The sequence below is a fragment of the Bos taurus genome, chromosome 5, assembly GCF_002263795.3.
Source record: "Bos taurus isolate L1 Dominette 01449 registration number 42190680 breed Hereford chromosome 5, ARS-UCD2.0, whole genome shotgun sequence".
NCBI lineage: Eukaryota > Metazoa > Chordata > Mammalia > Artiodactyla > Bovidae > Bos > Bos taurus.
Window position 1 is genome coordinate 90,506,719 of NC_037332.1, and position 15,086 is coordinate 90,521,804.

Sequence of the window (15,086 nt, forward strand, 5' to 3'; positions counted from 1 at the left end):
TCATGTTAGTATCAGTGTATCTCAATAGTTATACCATACTGACAGACAGTGTGTGGCCTAATAAATTATCTGTACTTAAAAATGTGACATTGAATTTCTAAAAAACATACTAAGACTGGTTAACTATTCAAGACAAAAATCTAGATAAAGTTGAAAAGTATGTATTATGCTATCAATTTTACAAATATTTTGCCCCATTATGCTGTGACTTACCTAATTTGCTTTAGCTCTTTACTTACTATTCAATAAAAATTATATGAACTGACACGACTAAATGGATTCCTAAGTTTATAGGTCAATACTAAATGAGCTCTGACAAACCTGCGAAAGATGATCAATAGTCACAAATAATGAGTACAGATAGCCATTTAACAGGATTGTATATACTAATCCTGATACCAATAGTTTCTCCAGTTAATGTCAGCATCAGGGACAATTTAAGACCACTCTAACAACGGAAATCCCTAAGAGTGCCAATTCCTAAAAGCCTTCAACTCGAAACATCAGAACCTTGAAATACACAGTATTCATTACAATACTCCCACCATATTTTAAAAAGTCTAATTTCTTCAAAGTAATACACCTAAGAGCAAATTAAAATCCAACACATAATATGTTCTATTTAATTTGATTCAAATATGTGGAAAGTAAATAAAAGGGAAAAAACATTTGAAAAAATAAAACATTTGAAAAATAAAAATTTTTAAAAATTACTTAAAAAAAAAAGCCTAACTAGAAAATACAAATTAATAAAACTAATGAAAACAGGGAGTGAAAAAAAGAAATGACAAAACCAACCCCTCCTCGCTGACCATCTACATGTATGGAACGGATGTGATCTGCCAGATCTGGACTAGAGGTGAAGCAAGCCTGGCACTGGTCCCAACAACAATTATAGGCAATATTTTTGCTTGAAGAAGTAGTGCTTCCTTGTCCATTCATCATTGCTGGAGTTGAACGCCCACTGGAAATTGTGCTGTCTACATCCATTATAGTACTGCTTATGCTACAAAAGAAGAAAAAAGGCTGTGTTATTCCTAGAAGTTCACTAACATGAATATGATCTTATAAATAATTAAGATTACAACTTGACATTCTGCCCCATAAAGCATATGAACCATATTTTCCACCAGAAAACAACATGCTTTAAAATTAGTTTCAAATAATTATTTCTAAAACTAAATTTCAAATAAATATTATTTGCAATAAATTGCAAATCAAGGCAAAAAAAAACTAGTACCTCAAACCAGCCATGGAATAATTTAAGCAACTTTTGGCAGACATGAAGTCCCCAACACCATACCCCACAGAAAACAAACCAAACCCCACACACACACACACACACACACACACACACACACACACAGCTCACCACATTCTACCCCTTCCAGAGTTCTCTAAGAAGCATGATAAAATAATAAAGTTTCCAGCTGCAAATAATTTAGAATCAAAAGATTGTATTTACAGTGTTGCAAATCACTTGTTGATCTTTTCTTCCATTCACTAATCTGACAATACAACTGCTACCACATCCTACCTCTTTCCATCGCAACGCAGTTGGGAAATTTTGCTGTATTTTCCCTCTTGATAAAAAAGCAAAAGAGAGAACTAAGGGCAAAAGTTTCTCTGATTTTACCAAAGTCCAAAAAGTACTTTGTTGGCCCTCAATTTTTTTCAAAGTCTTATGCACCTCAAACTCTTACTTCTTATTTAATAAACAAAGTATTATGTACTAATTTTTTTATTTACTAAAAAATACTAGTAATAAAAGTCATTAATAAAAGTGAGTAATTTTTAATGTTAAGAATTTCACATCATAAAAAATGTAACACATTTTGCCTTCATCTTAAGAGCAATTCACTTTATTTCCTTCCTTCGTATCTTCTCAATAGAGAAATTACATGGAAGTAGTATCAATCACAGAACGACCAACAGTAAGAATGCTTCAGACTCTCAAACCTATTAAAAGCTAAAACTGCCTGTACTTAATTTAAGTACCAGTAAATTATACAATTCACATTAACTTTTAAGGGGCATGCTTCCCCATTCCACTAAGTTTTTATTATAGAAAATTTCAAAAACACAAAAAAGTATATCTAAACCTGAACTCAGATACAGACTAGATACAAACTCATGGTTACCAGTAGGGAGCAGGTAGTGGGGAAGTAAAGACAAGGGGGAGGGATTAAAAGGTACAAGCCACTGTGTATAAAATAAACAGGCTAGGAGAAACAAGCATATACTATACAACACAGGGAATATTTTATAACTAATAAATGGAATGTAACTGTAATCAAAAGTGGGGTCCAGCTGCTCTGCTTGCTGCTCAAAAGCAATCATTAAAGAGGCCAGGCTGGTGGAAAGTCAAGTTTGCTTTCTTTTGGATGGGGGTGGGGTAGGGCGGGGCGGGAGTGGGAGGGGACCTGTCCAAAGGGCGGAGACCTTCCAATGACCATCAGTGGGCAAGAGCTTTTATAGGCTGAGGGAGGGGGTTACTTGTAGAAACAGTACAGTCAGCTCTGACAGTCATACAGAAATTGGTCATCTGTGGTCTGATCAGAGTCATCTCGATTGTTTTAAGTATAGTTCAGTTCAGTTCGAGGGTCCGTTTGTTTCCATTTCCTGAGGCCAGTTGTCAAAACTGTGGCAGCTTATGTCATGGCTACAGTCTGGTTATCACATAAGTTAACTTCTCTACCTGGTGAGGGTTTCAGTATCTGTAAGACTGCTCACAGGATATGGCTCAGAGGATTACCTATAGCCCTTGAGAAGGAACTAAAGGTCCTTGACTATGCACACAAACTACATTATTTGGTGCTCTCTGTTTTCCGTTGTTTCTACATTTTCACATTTGTGATTAAACTTTTTCTTTGGCTAAAGTTTTTTCTACAGAAAAAAGGCAGGCAGAGGATATCTTCATAACCTTTAAAAATTATGAATCACTATGCTGCACACCTAAAATATATAATATTGTACCATCAACTATACCTCAATAAAAATAATTAAATCTGAACTCAATAATAACACTGTCCTGTTTGCTATATATAATTTGTCTTTCTCAATTATCCACAGGTTGCAAACATGATACTTGAAAAAGTATCATGATACTTTTTATCATGATGAAAGTATCATGATACTTTTCATATTTGAAAAGACCCTGATGCTGAGAAAGATTGAGGGCAGGCAGAGAAGGGGACGACAGAGGATGAGATGGTTGGATGGCATCACCGACTCAATGGACATGAGTCTGAGTAAACTCCACGAGTTGGTGATGGACAGGGAGACCTGGAGTGCGGCAGTCCATGGGGTCGCAAAGAGTCAGACACAACTGAGCTACTAAACTGAACTGAAGTCCTGAACCATTTCCCAGTCGACCTACAGATTCTAAATTTCAGCTCTAACACTTCATTCTAAAACTCGGTAACCTCTAGAAAACTCTTAAATGTGAAATCTCTAGAAAACTCTCAAATGTGAATCAATTCTTGAACATCTGAAATTTTACTTATATATTGTCTAAAATCCACCCCACTCCAGTACTCTTGCCTGGAAAATCCCATGGACGGAGGAGCCTGGTAGGCTGCAGTCCATGGCGTCGCTAAGAGTTGGGACACGACTGAGCGACTTCACTTTCACTTTTCACTTTCATGCATTGGAGAAGGAAATGACAACCCACTCCAGTGTTCTTGCCTGGAGAATCCCAGGGACGGGGGAGCCTGGTGGGCTGCCGTCTCTGGGGTCACACAGAGTTGGACATGACTGAAGTGACTTAGCAGCAGCAGCATTGTCTAAAATCAAATGCATCCATTTTTCAAAGGTAACAAAAATGTTTTTAGGATGCTTCAGATACAAAAAATAGGAACTTCCCTGGTGGTCCAGTGGTTAAGAGTCCACACTCCCAATGTGTGGACTAGATCCCCTAATGCCACAACTAAGACATGGCACAGCCAAATAAATAAAGATTTTTAAAAAGATAGGAAAAATGACTCAAAGTTTCTCTTTAAAGGATATTCATGTATTTAAGTTCATCTGGCTAAATATCTCCCAGTCTATCTACAGATTCTAAACGTCAGCTCTAACCCTTTATTCTAAAACTCCATAATCTCTAGAAAACTCTTAAATGCGAATCAACTCTTGAATATATGAAATTTTATGTATATATTGTTTCTGCAGGAATAAACCATAAGTATGGTTTATACTGAAATACAAATTTTTACTTGAGCCCCAGAAATTCCAAGTTTCATGAGGCCCTTAACAGCAAAATGGTTACCTATTTTCCTTGCCACTTGCTTCATATATTTTAAAACATTTCCCCTGTAAAGTTCATACTTTCATAAACCATACTGATTAACTCCAAAGGCAAATAAATAGTAGTGTTAAATGAGCAATCCATCACACTCAATTTATAAACAACCTCAGAAAAGAGATAAATCTCAATGGCCTACTATGGTACAACCTCCAAGTTAAAAAAAAAAAAAAAAAAAGCCCCACAGAAGTGCAGGGTAGTACAGTTCCACTTTGCATACCTAAGTGGAGGCAGACATGGAGATACAGCCACCCCTCAAGGCAAACCTCTTTTCAAGGATACACAAAGTGCTTCTGTGCTGGGGCAGATGGGAGAAGCAAGACAGACTTTAACTGTAAACACACTTCTGTTTTATTTTAACCACGTATCTCCATTGCTTTTACTTGAAAGTCCAAAATTAGCTGAAAGTGAAACCAAATTAATTTTCTTTAAATTGAACAAAGTAGAACAAGGTCAAGAGACTCATACCCTTGCAATAAATCCAACTAGCAATAGAGTCCATCTACCCAGTGCGTAACATGTTTTGCTTATGAACTTCACCCCAGAAGGAGAGCCTTCTGAGTCCAAATAGCCATGAACACTAAGCAATAGCGAAATACTGCTCACATGCAGTATTACTCATTTGAAAACCAGTACTTCATGTGGATGCAGATCCTCATGAAAGGAAAGCGTATTGCAGGTATTAAAGCACATGTACTCTGTCTACCACTGGCAACAAGCTGCAAAAGCAATGGTGCAGGAGCTTAAGGGGCACGTTCTCTGCCCTGAAAGACTGAGAGACACTCTACATCTGGGTGGCATCCCCACAAAGCCTCCCGTTGCCCAACAGGACAAAGTGGAGTCCTGCCACATGACCCCTGCTTGGCACCTCCAACTGCTAGAAAGAGTCCAATCCTAAATCTCCAGGCTCTCTTTTGGTTCCAGATTCATCCCAGAATCAGTGGTTCCCTCCAGTCTCAAGACCGATAAAGACAACAGTTTTAATACAGGAGAGCAAAGGAGACAAATCCTAAGTAATTTATAATCTTGACAGGACAGATACAGATTTCATAGAAAGCAGTGTCCTTCTTCCTACTGTATAACAATATGATCAGAACTAAAAACTGACTTTCTACTTCCACCCAATCTTATGTCTAAGTTTAAGCATGTATTAAAATCTTTCATTCAGTCAGTTCTCCTTCCCAGTGAACACTTACTGATTCTATAAGATGTGAACAAAAGCAGCCTGGGATATGGAAGAAAACCTGAGCCAGAAAAAGCACTCACTCTATTCAGATAGTTTCAGTAACTTAAAGCAGTGCATTTCAAACTAATACGTATATGAACATCTGTGATCTTATTAACTGCAGATTCTGATTCAGTGGGTTTGGGGTAAGATCCAACATACTGTGATTTTAACAAGAACCTACTTGATGACGCTGCTACAACATTTTAAGTAGCAAGACTCTAAAAGATCTCTTTCATTATTATTACCCAACTGAGACTGACCCAACTAAGGAACTGTCTCATACTGTAGAAGAGTAAGCTAAAGCAAACACACATACACCATGACGAGCGAAAATCCTTAAGTTAAACCACACACACATTACTAAAGATTCCTATGCAATATCTGGGGAAGGGCATAAGCCATTTTGGGGCTTCCCTGGTGGCTCAGATGGTAAAGAATCTGCCTGCAATGCGGGAGACCTTGGTTCGATCCCTGGTTTGGGAAGATAAGCTGGAGGAGAGCATGGCAACCCACTTCAATATTCTTGCCTGAAGAATCCCCATGCAAAGAGGAGCCTGGTGAGCTACAGTTCAGGGTTGCAAAGAATCGGGACACGACTGAGCAACTTTCACTTCACTTCGACAAGCTATTTTTAACATAACAACATTCCCTTTTTCCTTTTTTTCCCATGGGCCCTGTTAAGAAACTATCTGGCAGATCAGACTCTAACATTTAGAGTAACCAACTACATGGATTTTATGAAAATGGGTTCCTTTGGAAATTCAAGGGCCAACTCACACATACATATAATAGCCTCTTCTTTGATAACTCAAACTACTTCCAAGAAAAACATGTTTGGTAGACATGACCACTGCCAATAAGGCTGTCAATACTGAGAAGACAGCAGAGGAAGAAATAAATGGATGCTACCTTATCATTATGGAGAAGGATGAGACAGTGGTCTTAAAGTAACGGAGTAAGAGAAGTTCATTGACATGGTTTCAGATTCTACACTGCAAATAGTCCCTTAAAAAACAAACTGTTAAGTTCTGGCAAATTATCAAATAGCCACACAATTAACTTTAAAAGTCTATTAAAATACTTCTTTTTCCAACTAAATATTTGCATGAAGCCAGATTTTCTTCATATGGCTCGACTAAATCACTTCACTGCATCAGGCTGAATGCAGAAGCAGACATAAGAAATAGTTGTTCAGCCAGACATTAAGCATAAAACAATGTCACTCTTCTAATTTAACTGGAAAGTAGTTTATTTAAAAAAACTTATTTTTAATTGGCTTATTTTAAAATTAACAAATTTTTTTATGTTTTTAATGTTCTCAGTTTTTATTTTTGACCCTGTAATAGTGGTAACTGTAATCTACATAAACAAGCTCTTTGGTTTCTTCAATAACCTTTTTAACAGCCTCAGTCGTGTCCGACTCTGTGCGACCCCACAGACGGCAGCCCACCAGGCTCCACTGTCCCTGGGATTATCCAGACAAGAACACTGGAGTGGGTTGCCATGTCCTTCTCCAATGCGTGAAAGTGAAGTCACTCAGTCGTGTCTGACTCTTAGCGACCCCATGGACTGCAGCCCACCAGGCTCCTCCGTCCATGGGATTTTCCAGGCAAGAGTACTGGAGTGGGGTGCCATTGCCTTCTCCATTTAACAGCTTTACTGAAATATAATTTGTATTTCTCCATACTTAAGAAAGCAAAGAGGTCCTTAGCAAAATGTTTGAGAACCACTGATCCAGACTGTATTTAAAGCAAAGTTTCAAGGTCTCTCTGAAATAGCCTGGAAAGAGTATGTTTCTGACCTGGAATATCCTGATTTTATTCTAGGGTTAAATAGAATCTGAGTCTGAAATTCAGTTTGAGGTGACATGGATGGGGGCAGTCTTATCTGCGGTCTTCTTTCCAGTTATCTGTGAGGAAACTCATCTGGGGTATGAATTTTCCTCATTAAATCTGGGTCCTTCTCCTCTTTCTAGGCTACTGAAATGTGTAACTTTACAAGAGGGTTGAGGATGAGGTGTCATTATGATTATGTATATATATACACACACACTTGATATATATAGCAAATGTACAACATGATATGTAAGTGTGTAACATGAAATCAAATGTATTTTATTCTTATCAAAAAACTAAAATATAGGAATTTCAGAATCTCCTGTAACATTGATTAGCAAAGCTGCAGCTCTGCACTGGTGCTTCTCCAACCCTAACTTAGGCCTCCACTTGTCCACTCTGATAAGTTAGGTCTGTGAATCACACACTTTATGCTTTACCCAATTAAATGTCTCCCCAAGACCCAATTACTTGCTGAATGCTCTCCTGCTAGAGGACTAGCCAGGTGGCTGCTAACAAATCAAAGAGCTGTCATGAAACTATTTTTTATTGTTTAAACTTAAGATTCCGATCACTGTTGTATTTGTGATATGAAGTAAAGACTACTAAGACCAACCACTAACTAATGGCGTCTTCCAAACAAGACTTCCCTACTGGCAATTCCCTTTCTCCTGGCAATTCCCTTTCTCCGGAGCAATTCCAGCTCTCTGCCAGGAGAATTAAAGTGTAAATACAGGCTAAAGACAAAGTGCCCTTGTCCACAAGTCACATTTTCACAGCTATGCAGCCAAAACAGAAAGAAAAAAACTGGATGCTAAAAACTGACATAAACTTGTATCACCCACAAACCTCACATGAAATTTAAGTTCATCTCAAAAAGCTTTCCTGTTTTAATTGACTTGACAAATTGTTAAATTTTTGAACTTACAAAAAAATAGTAACACCATTTTAATATATCTTATGCATTGGGGTTACAAATAAAAATCTGTAACAACAGACCTCAAAACTGTCAAACTACTAACTTTTATATTAAAAGGTTAAAAACCACTGAGCTCTATTATATACAGATCGAGTGTCATAAAAATGGAGGAGGAAAACAGAATGATCAAGGCATCCAGCCACTATGTTCAAGATTTGGAAGTTACTCATGGAAATTACACAAAAGAACCCCCTTAATCTCTAAGGATCAAGGTTGTTTTATTTTTGTTCTATAAGTGAAAATACATAATCTTTAGGATGTCTTCAGCTCATTGACTGTATCTGAATTACTACAAAAGAAATATTCTGTAATTTTAACTTTTACTCTATAAATGTAACTTTTTAAGAATGAAATATTGTTCCCTATATGGACTGAAGAAAGTGACGAGTTAGACAAAAATTCTATTACTCTAAGGAACACTTAATCAGGGACAAAAATTATAAACTTTGTTTAATTTTGTTATTGGTAATAAACTTTGGATAGAAATTAGCTTTCAAAAGTACTTATCATATTGTAGGTAAACGTAACTACACACAGGGAATTCCTTATCTAATCATATAACAGGGTAAATTATATGGTTAAAAGATGATGCTCCTTTCATCCATAATAAAACTGCCACTCACTACTACAAAGATTACTGTCTCCCCCACACCTGTAATCAAATTACTAGAAATTAAAATTCAAAAACAGAAAAAATATTTAAGATAATCTTTTATTTTTAATTCAAATAAATTGATTTTAATTAATTTACTAAATTAAAACAAAGACCATATTTTCTATTTTAGGCAAACTAAGGCATATGTGGAGGAGATGGTAAGTCCTTATTGATGTCAAACTGTTCCAGTTGCTGGTCAATCAATGACAATTCTGTACTTTTGAAAAGTCTGAAGTTGTACGCCTGATATTACACAACTTTAAGATATTACACATCTTTACTTCAGTTATTAATACCACTCCTCACGTCCTTTTGTTGGAAGAGACTCTCATTTTGTGCCCGGCTCTTTATTCCAGGAACTGACAGAAATTAAAAGCTAAAACTGAACCAGTTAAAAGAAACAGGAACTTCAGGAAAACTATGAACTGCCTGCCTATTACATTTTATGACTTTACCCTAAGGAAAAAGGAGATTATGAAAATTTGTCTCACAAAAGGCAGGCTCTACTATTTTTAGACGACGCCCCACTCTTCACCACAACTGTGAACAAGCGCTACTCCATGCCCTGCCGTGTCTGCCACATGCCCTGCCTTTTTCTGTGCACTTGTGTCAGACTGTATTTTCCAAAGATGTCCACGCCATGCTCACACCTTCCCACATCCTCTTCTTACAACATGGCATCAAGAAATGGGGGGCTGAGGGGTGGGGTGTCTAGCCTACCTCCTCTGAATCTCAGCAAGCTAACACTTGTAGAAGTGACACTTCAGAACTTCCTAGGCTGGGTCATCAAAGACAATCTAGCTCTTGGGACACAGCGTGGGAGCCCTGAACCACACTCACTCACCCAGTAGAGAAATCTGGCTCTCCGGAAGCCACTATGCTAAAGAGATCCCAGAAAGAAAGTACACAGAGCTAGAGATGCCAGAGCCCCGGCTGTTCCAGCTCCAGCTGTTTGAGTCTTCTCGGTCTAGGCCTCACACATGGGACAGCTTCGTGAGTGAGCTTTCTGGTGACTGGTGTCCCCAGACTCTATGCTCCTCCAAGCTGACAGCAAGCAGAGCAGGAATGATCTAATCACGTCAAGCCCTGCTCAGACAGGAGATTTGTAAGCAAAATAATGTTTTAAAACTACTAAATGCTGGCGTTGCTTGTCATGCAGCCCTAGGAACTGGAACAATGCCTGATGTGTATTAACTCATGTAGTGCTTACAACAACCACATGAGGTAATCACTATTTACTAATATTCAATTCCGTGGTGGCTCAGAAGGTAAAGCGTCTGCCTACAATGTGGGAGACCTGGGTTCGATCCCTGGGTTGGGAAGATCCCCTGCAGAAGGAAATGGCAATCCACTCCAGGACTATTGCCTGGAAAATCCCATGGACAGAGAAGTCTGGAAGGCTACAGTCCATGCGGTCGCAAAGAATCGGACACAGCTAAGCGACTTCACTTCACTTCAAGTATGAGTAGCCTCATCTTACAGATAAGAGAGGCTGAGCAAAAAGACTGAGCAGATAAAAGAGACACAAAAATTATGTGACTTGTCCAAAGCACTAATGCCAAACAACCTGTCACATTTATATGAAGGACAAATGTGTCAATTACTGACTTCAGAAATACTGAAATGTTGTCTATATTACACATCAAGATAAGGTGGCACAGTTTCAGCTGGTGTGTACCCATAGGAAACTATTTCTTTGCTTTTGTATCTACAATGCATACATACACACAGAAGATATTTAGCATCTACATGTAATTTGCCTCGTTTGAACAGATGGCTTTACTAACAAGATGATGTATTAAATTTGATTTCTACAAGTCAATTGGTTTCATAAAAAAATTAACTTAAGGTCAGTCATAGAAAGCAACACTATTCTCACATAGAACCTGTCCCAAATTTAGATAGTGGCCCATGGAACCAGATCATGAGCCTAACAATATCAGTGTAAAATTCAACTCCAAAATACTTGCTCCAGGGACAAGGAAGCACTCACTTTAGTTTTCATATATAAAAAACAAACAGTAAGTTTTGAGATTAGTCTCAACCAGAATTAAGGAATTTAGACTACATCTGATTTCTCTAAGACTGCTTGGTTCTGCCTTCCCAACTGCCACGGTCCTGTAGGCTTTCAGAGCTTTCAACTCAGAAGCAATTAGGGGGACCAAAGTAAAGGTAAGCGCCTCGTTTATTTTACGCTACATATGCTCAGGTCCAACTTCCCTAAGGTCTTTCCTACTCATCTAAGACGGAAGATCCCGTTGATTTGTGTAAGATGAGTAAGTCACCTATAAACCTCTTATTCAGGTTGAACTCCTAAACCTAGCTGGTGCCTTGCACGTGGGAAAAGCTCACATTTTAGTCACAAATTTAAGTAGGCGTTTTAAGGCAAGTAAAATATATGGCTTTGTCACACTGAGATAATCATAAAAATTAATTAGAGGCACACAAAATCATTGGCCAACACCAAGATATTATTATTACGATTATTACTGTAATTACAAGCTATTATCACTGTAATTTAAAAAGCTAAATGGATTTTTCTAATCAAGAAAAAGACTACTCTCTATCCCCACAATTATTTCTCTGAATAAAGACAAAAGATTTTTCCCCAAGATCCAGCAGTATTCACCAAATTGGCCAAAAGGGACTTTATGCAACAATGATGAAATATAGTTCTTGGAAAACAAGACGTTACATCTTGTATCACCACCATGCACTGTGCACATTATTTTCAATTGTTTCTCATCTCTAGTCTATTGCCCTTTAAGATTACTCCACCCACATTTTTCATCCAGCTTAAGACATCAGTAAGCAATTACCTTCAGAACAACTGTAATACTAGAAACATTTCTACTTCAGTAAAATTACACTAAGAGTTATCTTTTACCTTCTTAAAACAGTTTCCAAAAAAATGTCTATACACAATGATATATTTAAAAATCTGCTATGAAAAACAATACTCATTTTATACAGAAGCAATCGCATAGTCATTTTGTGTTTAAGTGTTAAATCATGAAAATGATTTTATTAGATGACTTCAGCCTAAGAATGACTACAGTAGAATCCAACACCTCAAAAGACATGTTTGAATGACTGCTAACAGCAATTTAAATCACTAAAAAGTCTACTGCTCATTCATCCCACCCTCAGTACTTTAACAAGTATTTATAAAAAGTAATGACAAACATTTTATAACTTAGAAATGAACTAGTTAGTGGGCTTCCCTGGTGGCTGAGTAAGAAACAATCTACTGCCCAAAGCAGGAGGCATGGGTTTGATCCCTGGTCTGGAAAGATGCCACATGCCGAGGAGCAGCTAAGCCCCTGCACCACACAACTGAGCCTGTGCTCTAAAGCCTACATGCTGCAACTACTGACCCACGTGCCACGCAATGAGAAGCCGTGCACCACAACTGCAGAGTAGCCACTGCCCACCTCACTAGAGAAAAGCCAGCACAGCAACGAAAACCCAGCACAGGCATAAAGAAATAAATAAGTACATAAAAGGGAAATGTTTAAAAAAAAAAAAAAAAAGAAAGAAATGAACCACTAAGTGTATTTACTAAGAAATACTAATATCCATCTAAAATCTTTGTTTTCTCTAATTGGTTTAATACTTTATCTTTCTAGAAACTCGAAATATAAATCAAAACCAGAAAACAAGTCAAGGACTTTGAAAAGTGTTACAATTAAAGAAAAAAATGTCAATAAAGACTCTACCCCCCTAAAAACTGAGTAACTACAATACTTCAAAAAAATTAACTCCTGTATTTCATAGTCTTATAAGGAATCTAGGTTACAAAGTCTAACTATACAATTACAAACAGAGACTAAAGCCCAGAAATGTAAATGAGCTCAAGCACAGAAGACACTCTTTGCAAAAAAGACAGGATGAACATTAAAACAGCCAATAAATTTTAGTTAAGCTTCCCTGGTCAAAGCTGTTAAAACAGTCCTACAGGCAGTGTAACAGCTAAGACCCCACCCAGAGCCAGGCCCATCAGCCTTCTCCAGGGGCTGTGTGACTTTGGGCAGGGTACAGTCAGTGTGTACTTTCTCACCTCACTGGTTATGTGGATGCAGTTATGAAAGAAAGTGAAGTCGCTCAGTCGTGTCCGACTCTTTGCGACCCCATGGCCTGTAGCCTACCAGGCTCCTTGGTCCATGGAATTTTCCAGGCAAGAGTACTGGAGTGGGTTGCCACTTCCTTCTCCAGAGGATCTTCCCAACCCAGACTGAACTCAGGTCTCCTGCATTGCAGGCAGACGCTTTACCATCTGAGCCACCAGGGAAGCTATGAACTTAATCATAGCTTCAGTGAACTATGTGGATGCAGTGAACTTCATCAAATCCTTTCAATAAGCTCAAGCCTCAGATTCTTAAGCAAACTAGACAATCAATAGTGGTTTTCTTCTAAAACAGTGTGTCGATCTATTTTTTTCTCCTGAGAAACAAAATGTAAGTTTGGGAATCCTGCTTTTTAAAACTTCAAATAATCACAACTTTTTTCAAATACTGTTTCCCCTTATGCTATTAAAAGGAACTGAATATTCATTGGAAGGACTGATGCTGAAGCTCCAATACTTTAGCCACCTGATGCAAAGAGCCAACTCTTTGGAAAAGACCCTGATGCTGGGAAAGATTGAAGACAGGAGGAGAAGGGGACAACAAGAGGATGAGATGGTTGGATGGCATCACTGACTCGATGGACATGGGTTTGAGCTCTAGGAGTTGGTGATGGACAGGGAAGTCTGGCGTGAGTGCTGCAGTCCACGGGGTCGCAAAGAGTCGAACATGACTGAGTGACGGAACTGACTTGATTAAGAGGAACTAGGGGAAGACATAAGGGACAGAATGGTTCTTCTTGTTTCCTGCAGCCACACAAATGACAGCAAGAAAGAAGAAATACGTACACCCACAGTTGGGCTTCCCTGCTGGCTCAGCAGTGAAGAATCCACCTTCAGAGACATAGGTTCAATCCCTGGGTGGGGAAGATCCCTTTAAGAAGGAAATGGCAACCCACTCCAGTATTCTTGCCTGGGAAACCCTGTGGACAAAGGAACCTGGCATGCTACAGTCCATGGGGTCACAGAGTCGGAAACGACTTAGCAACTAAACATCATCCACAATCAGCTGAATTCAACGAATTAATGAGTTACTTTACTCAGAGAGTGTAATATGTGAGTGTGGTATAGCTAAGTGCTGGAAGTATAAAGATAAATAGGACCTGATTTTAAAATATTATAGCCTACAGAAGACAAACACAAATGGATACTTCAAAACACCACCATAAATATGAATTAGAATTACGGTGACTTTTGAACCCAGAAGAACCTAAAGTATCTTTGAGATCTTGGATATAGCAAAGACACAACCTACAATATTCTGGGTTTGTCTAAAGGACAGGAAATACAGACACACTGAGGATATATTAACAGTTTCCTATTCTCAGTGAGCACACATTCTAACAACAGATGAACAGTAAATAATTACTCCAATTGTGACAGGGCTAATGCAGAATTTGAAATGGACAATGAGCCTAACAAAGTATTGGGGATAGTTGCCTGAGAAGTTGTTCAAGATAAGACCTAATCAAGACAGGAGTTACTATATTTATCTCCTGACTTCCATTTAGAGCACTTGCCAAATCATATTTGAGTTCCAAACCACTTTTTATTATTTAGTCCAAAACCCTCACTTCCAAGAAAAAGAGTCAAACTGAAGTTCAGAGAAATGAAATCAACTGCCAGATTTCCTGCAGGCAGTCTCTAGCTACAATACTGATTATTCTCACTAGAGTATTCTTTCCACATTTTACACATGAGAAATGGGAGGATAAATGACAATATCAATCAATCACAGCCCTAGGCCCTTTACATATTCCATCTCACTTAATCAAGATATGTCTCCTGTTTTGAAAGGTAAGGAAACAACTTCTGAGAAGACAAATTATAAGACCAAGGCTTGCTGACTTACAGGTTCATGCTCTTTCACTACCCAATGTTTCTTTCATTGTTTCAGTGATAGACGGGTCTACAAAAATACAGTAAGGTATTGTTCCAATAAAATCCTCAAGGAAAAAACTTT

At 38.1% G+C, this 15,086-nt stretch overlaps 1 protein-coding gene across 2 annotated transcripts in view; it reads right to left on the bottom strand.

Annotated features, from left to right (window-relative positions):
• The window catches only part of AEBP2 (AE binding protein 2), a 61,721-nt gene that overhangs the window by 38,087 nt on the left and 8,548 nt on the right, over positions 1 to 15,086 (bottom strand). For both annotated transcript variants that reach the window (NM_001083485.3, XM_010805458.4), the window contains exon 2: positions 799 to 1,006. In NM_001083485.3, coding sequence (NP_001076954.2) covers positions 799 to 1,006 — 208 coding nt within the window. The remainder of the gene's footprint in view (positions 1 to 798; positions 1,007 to 15,086) is intronic.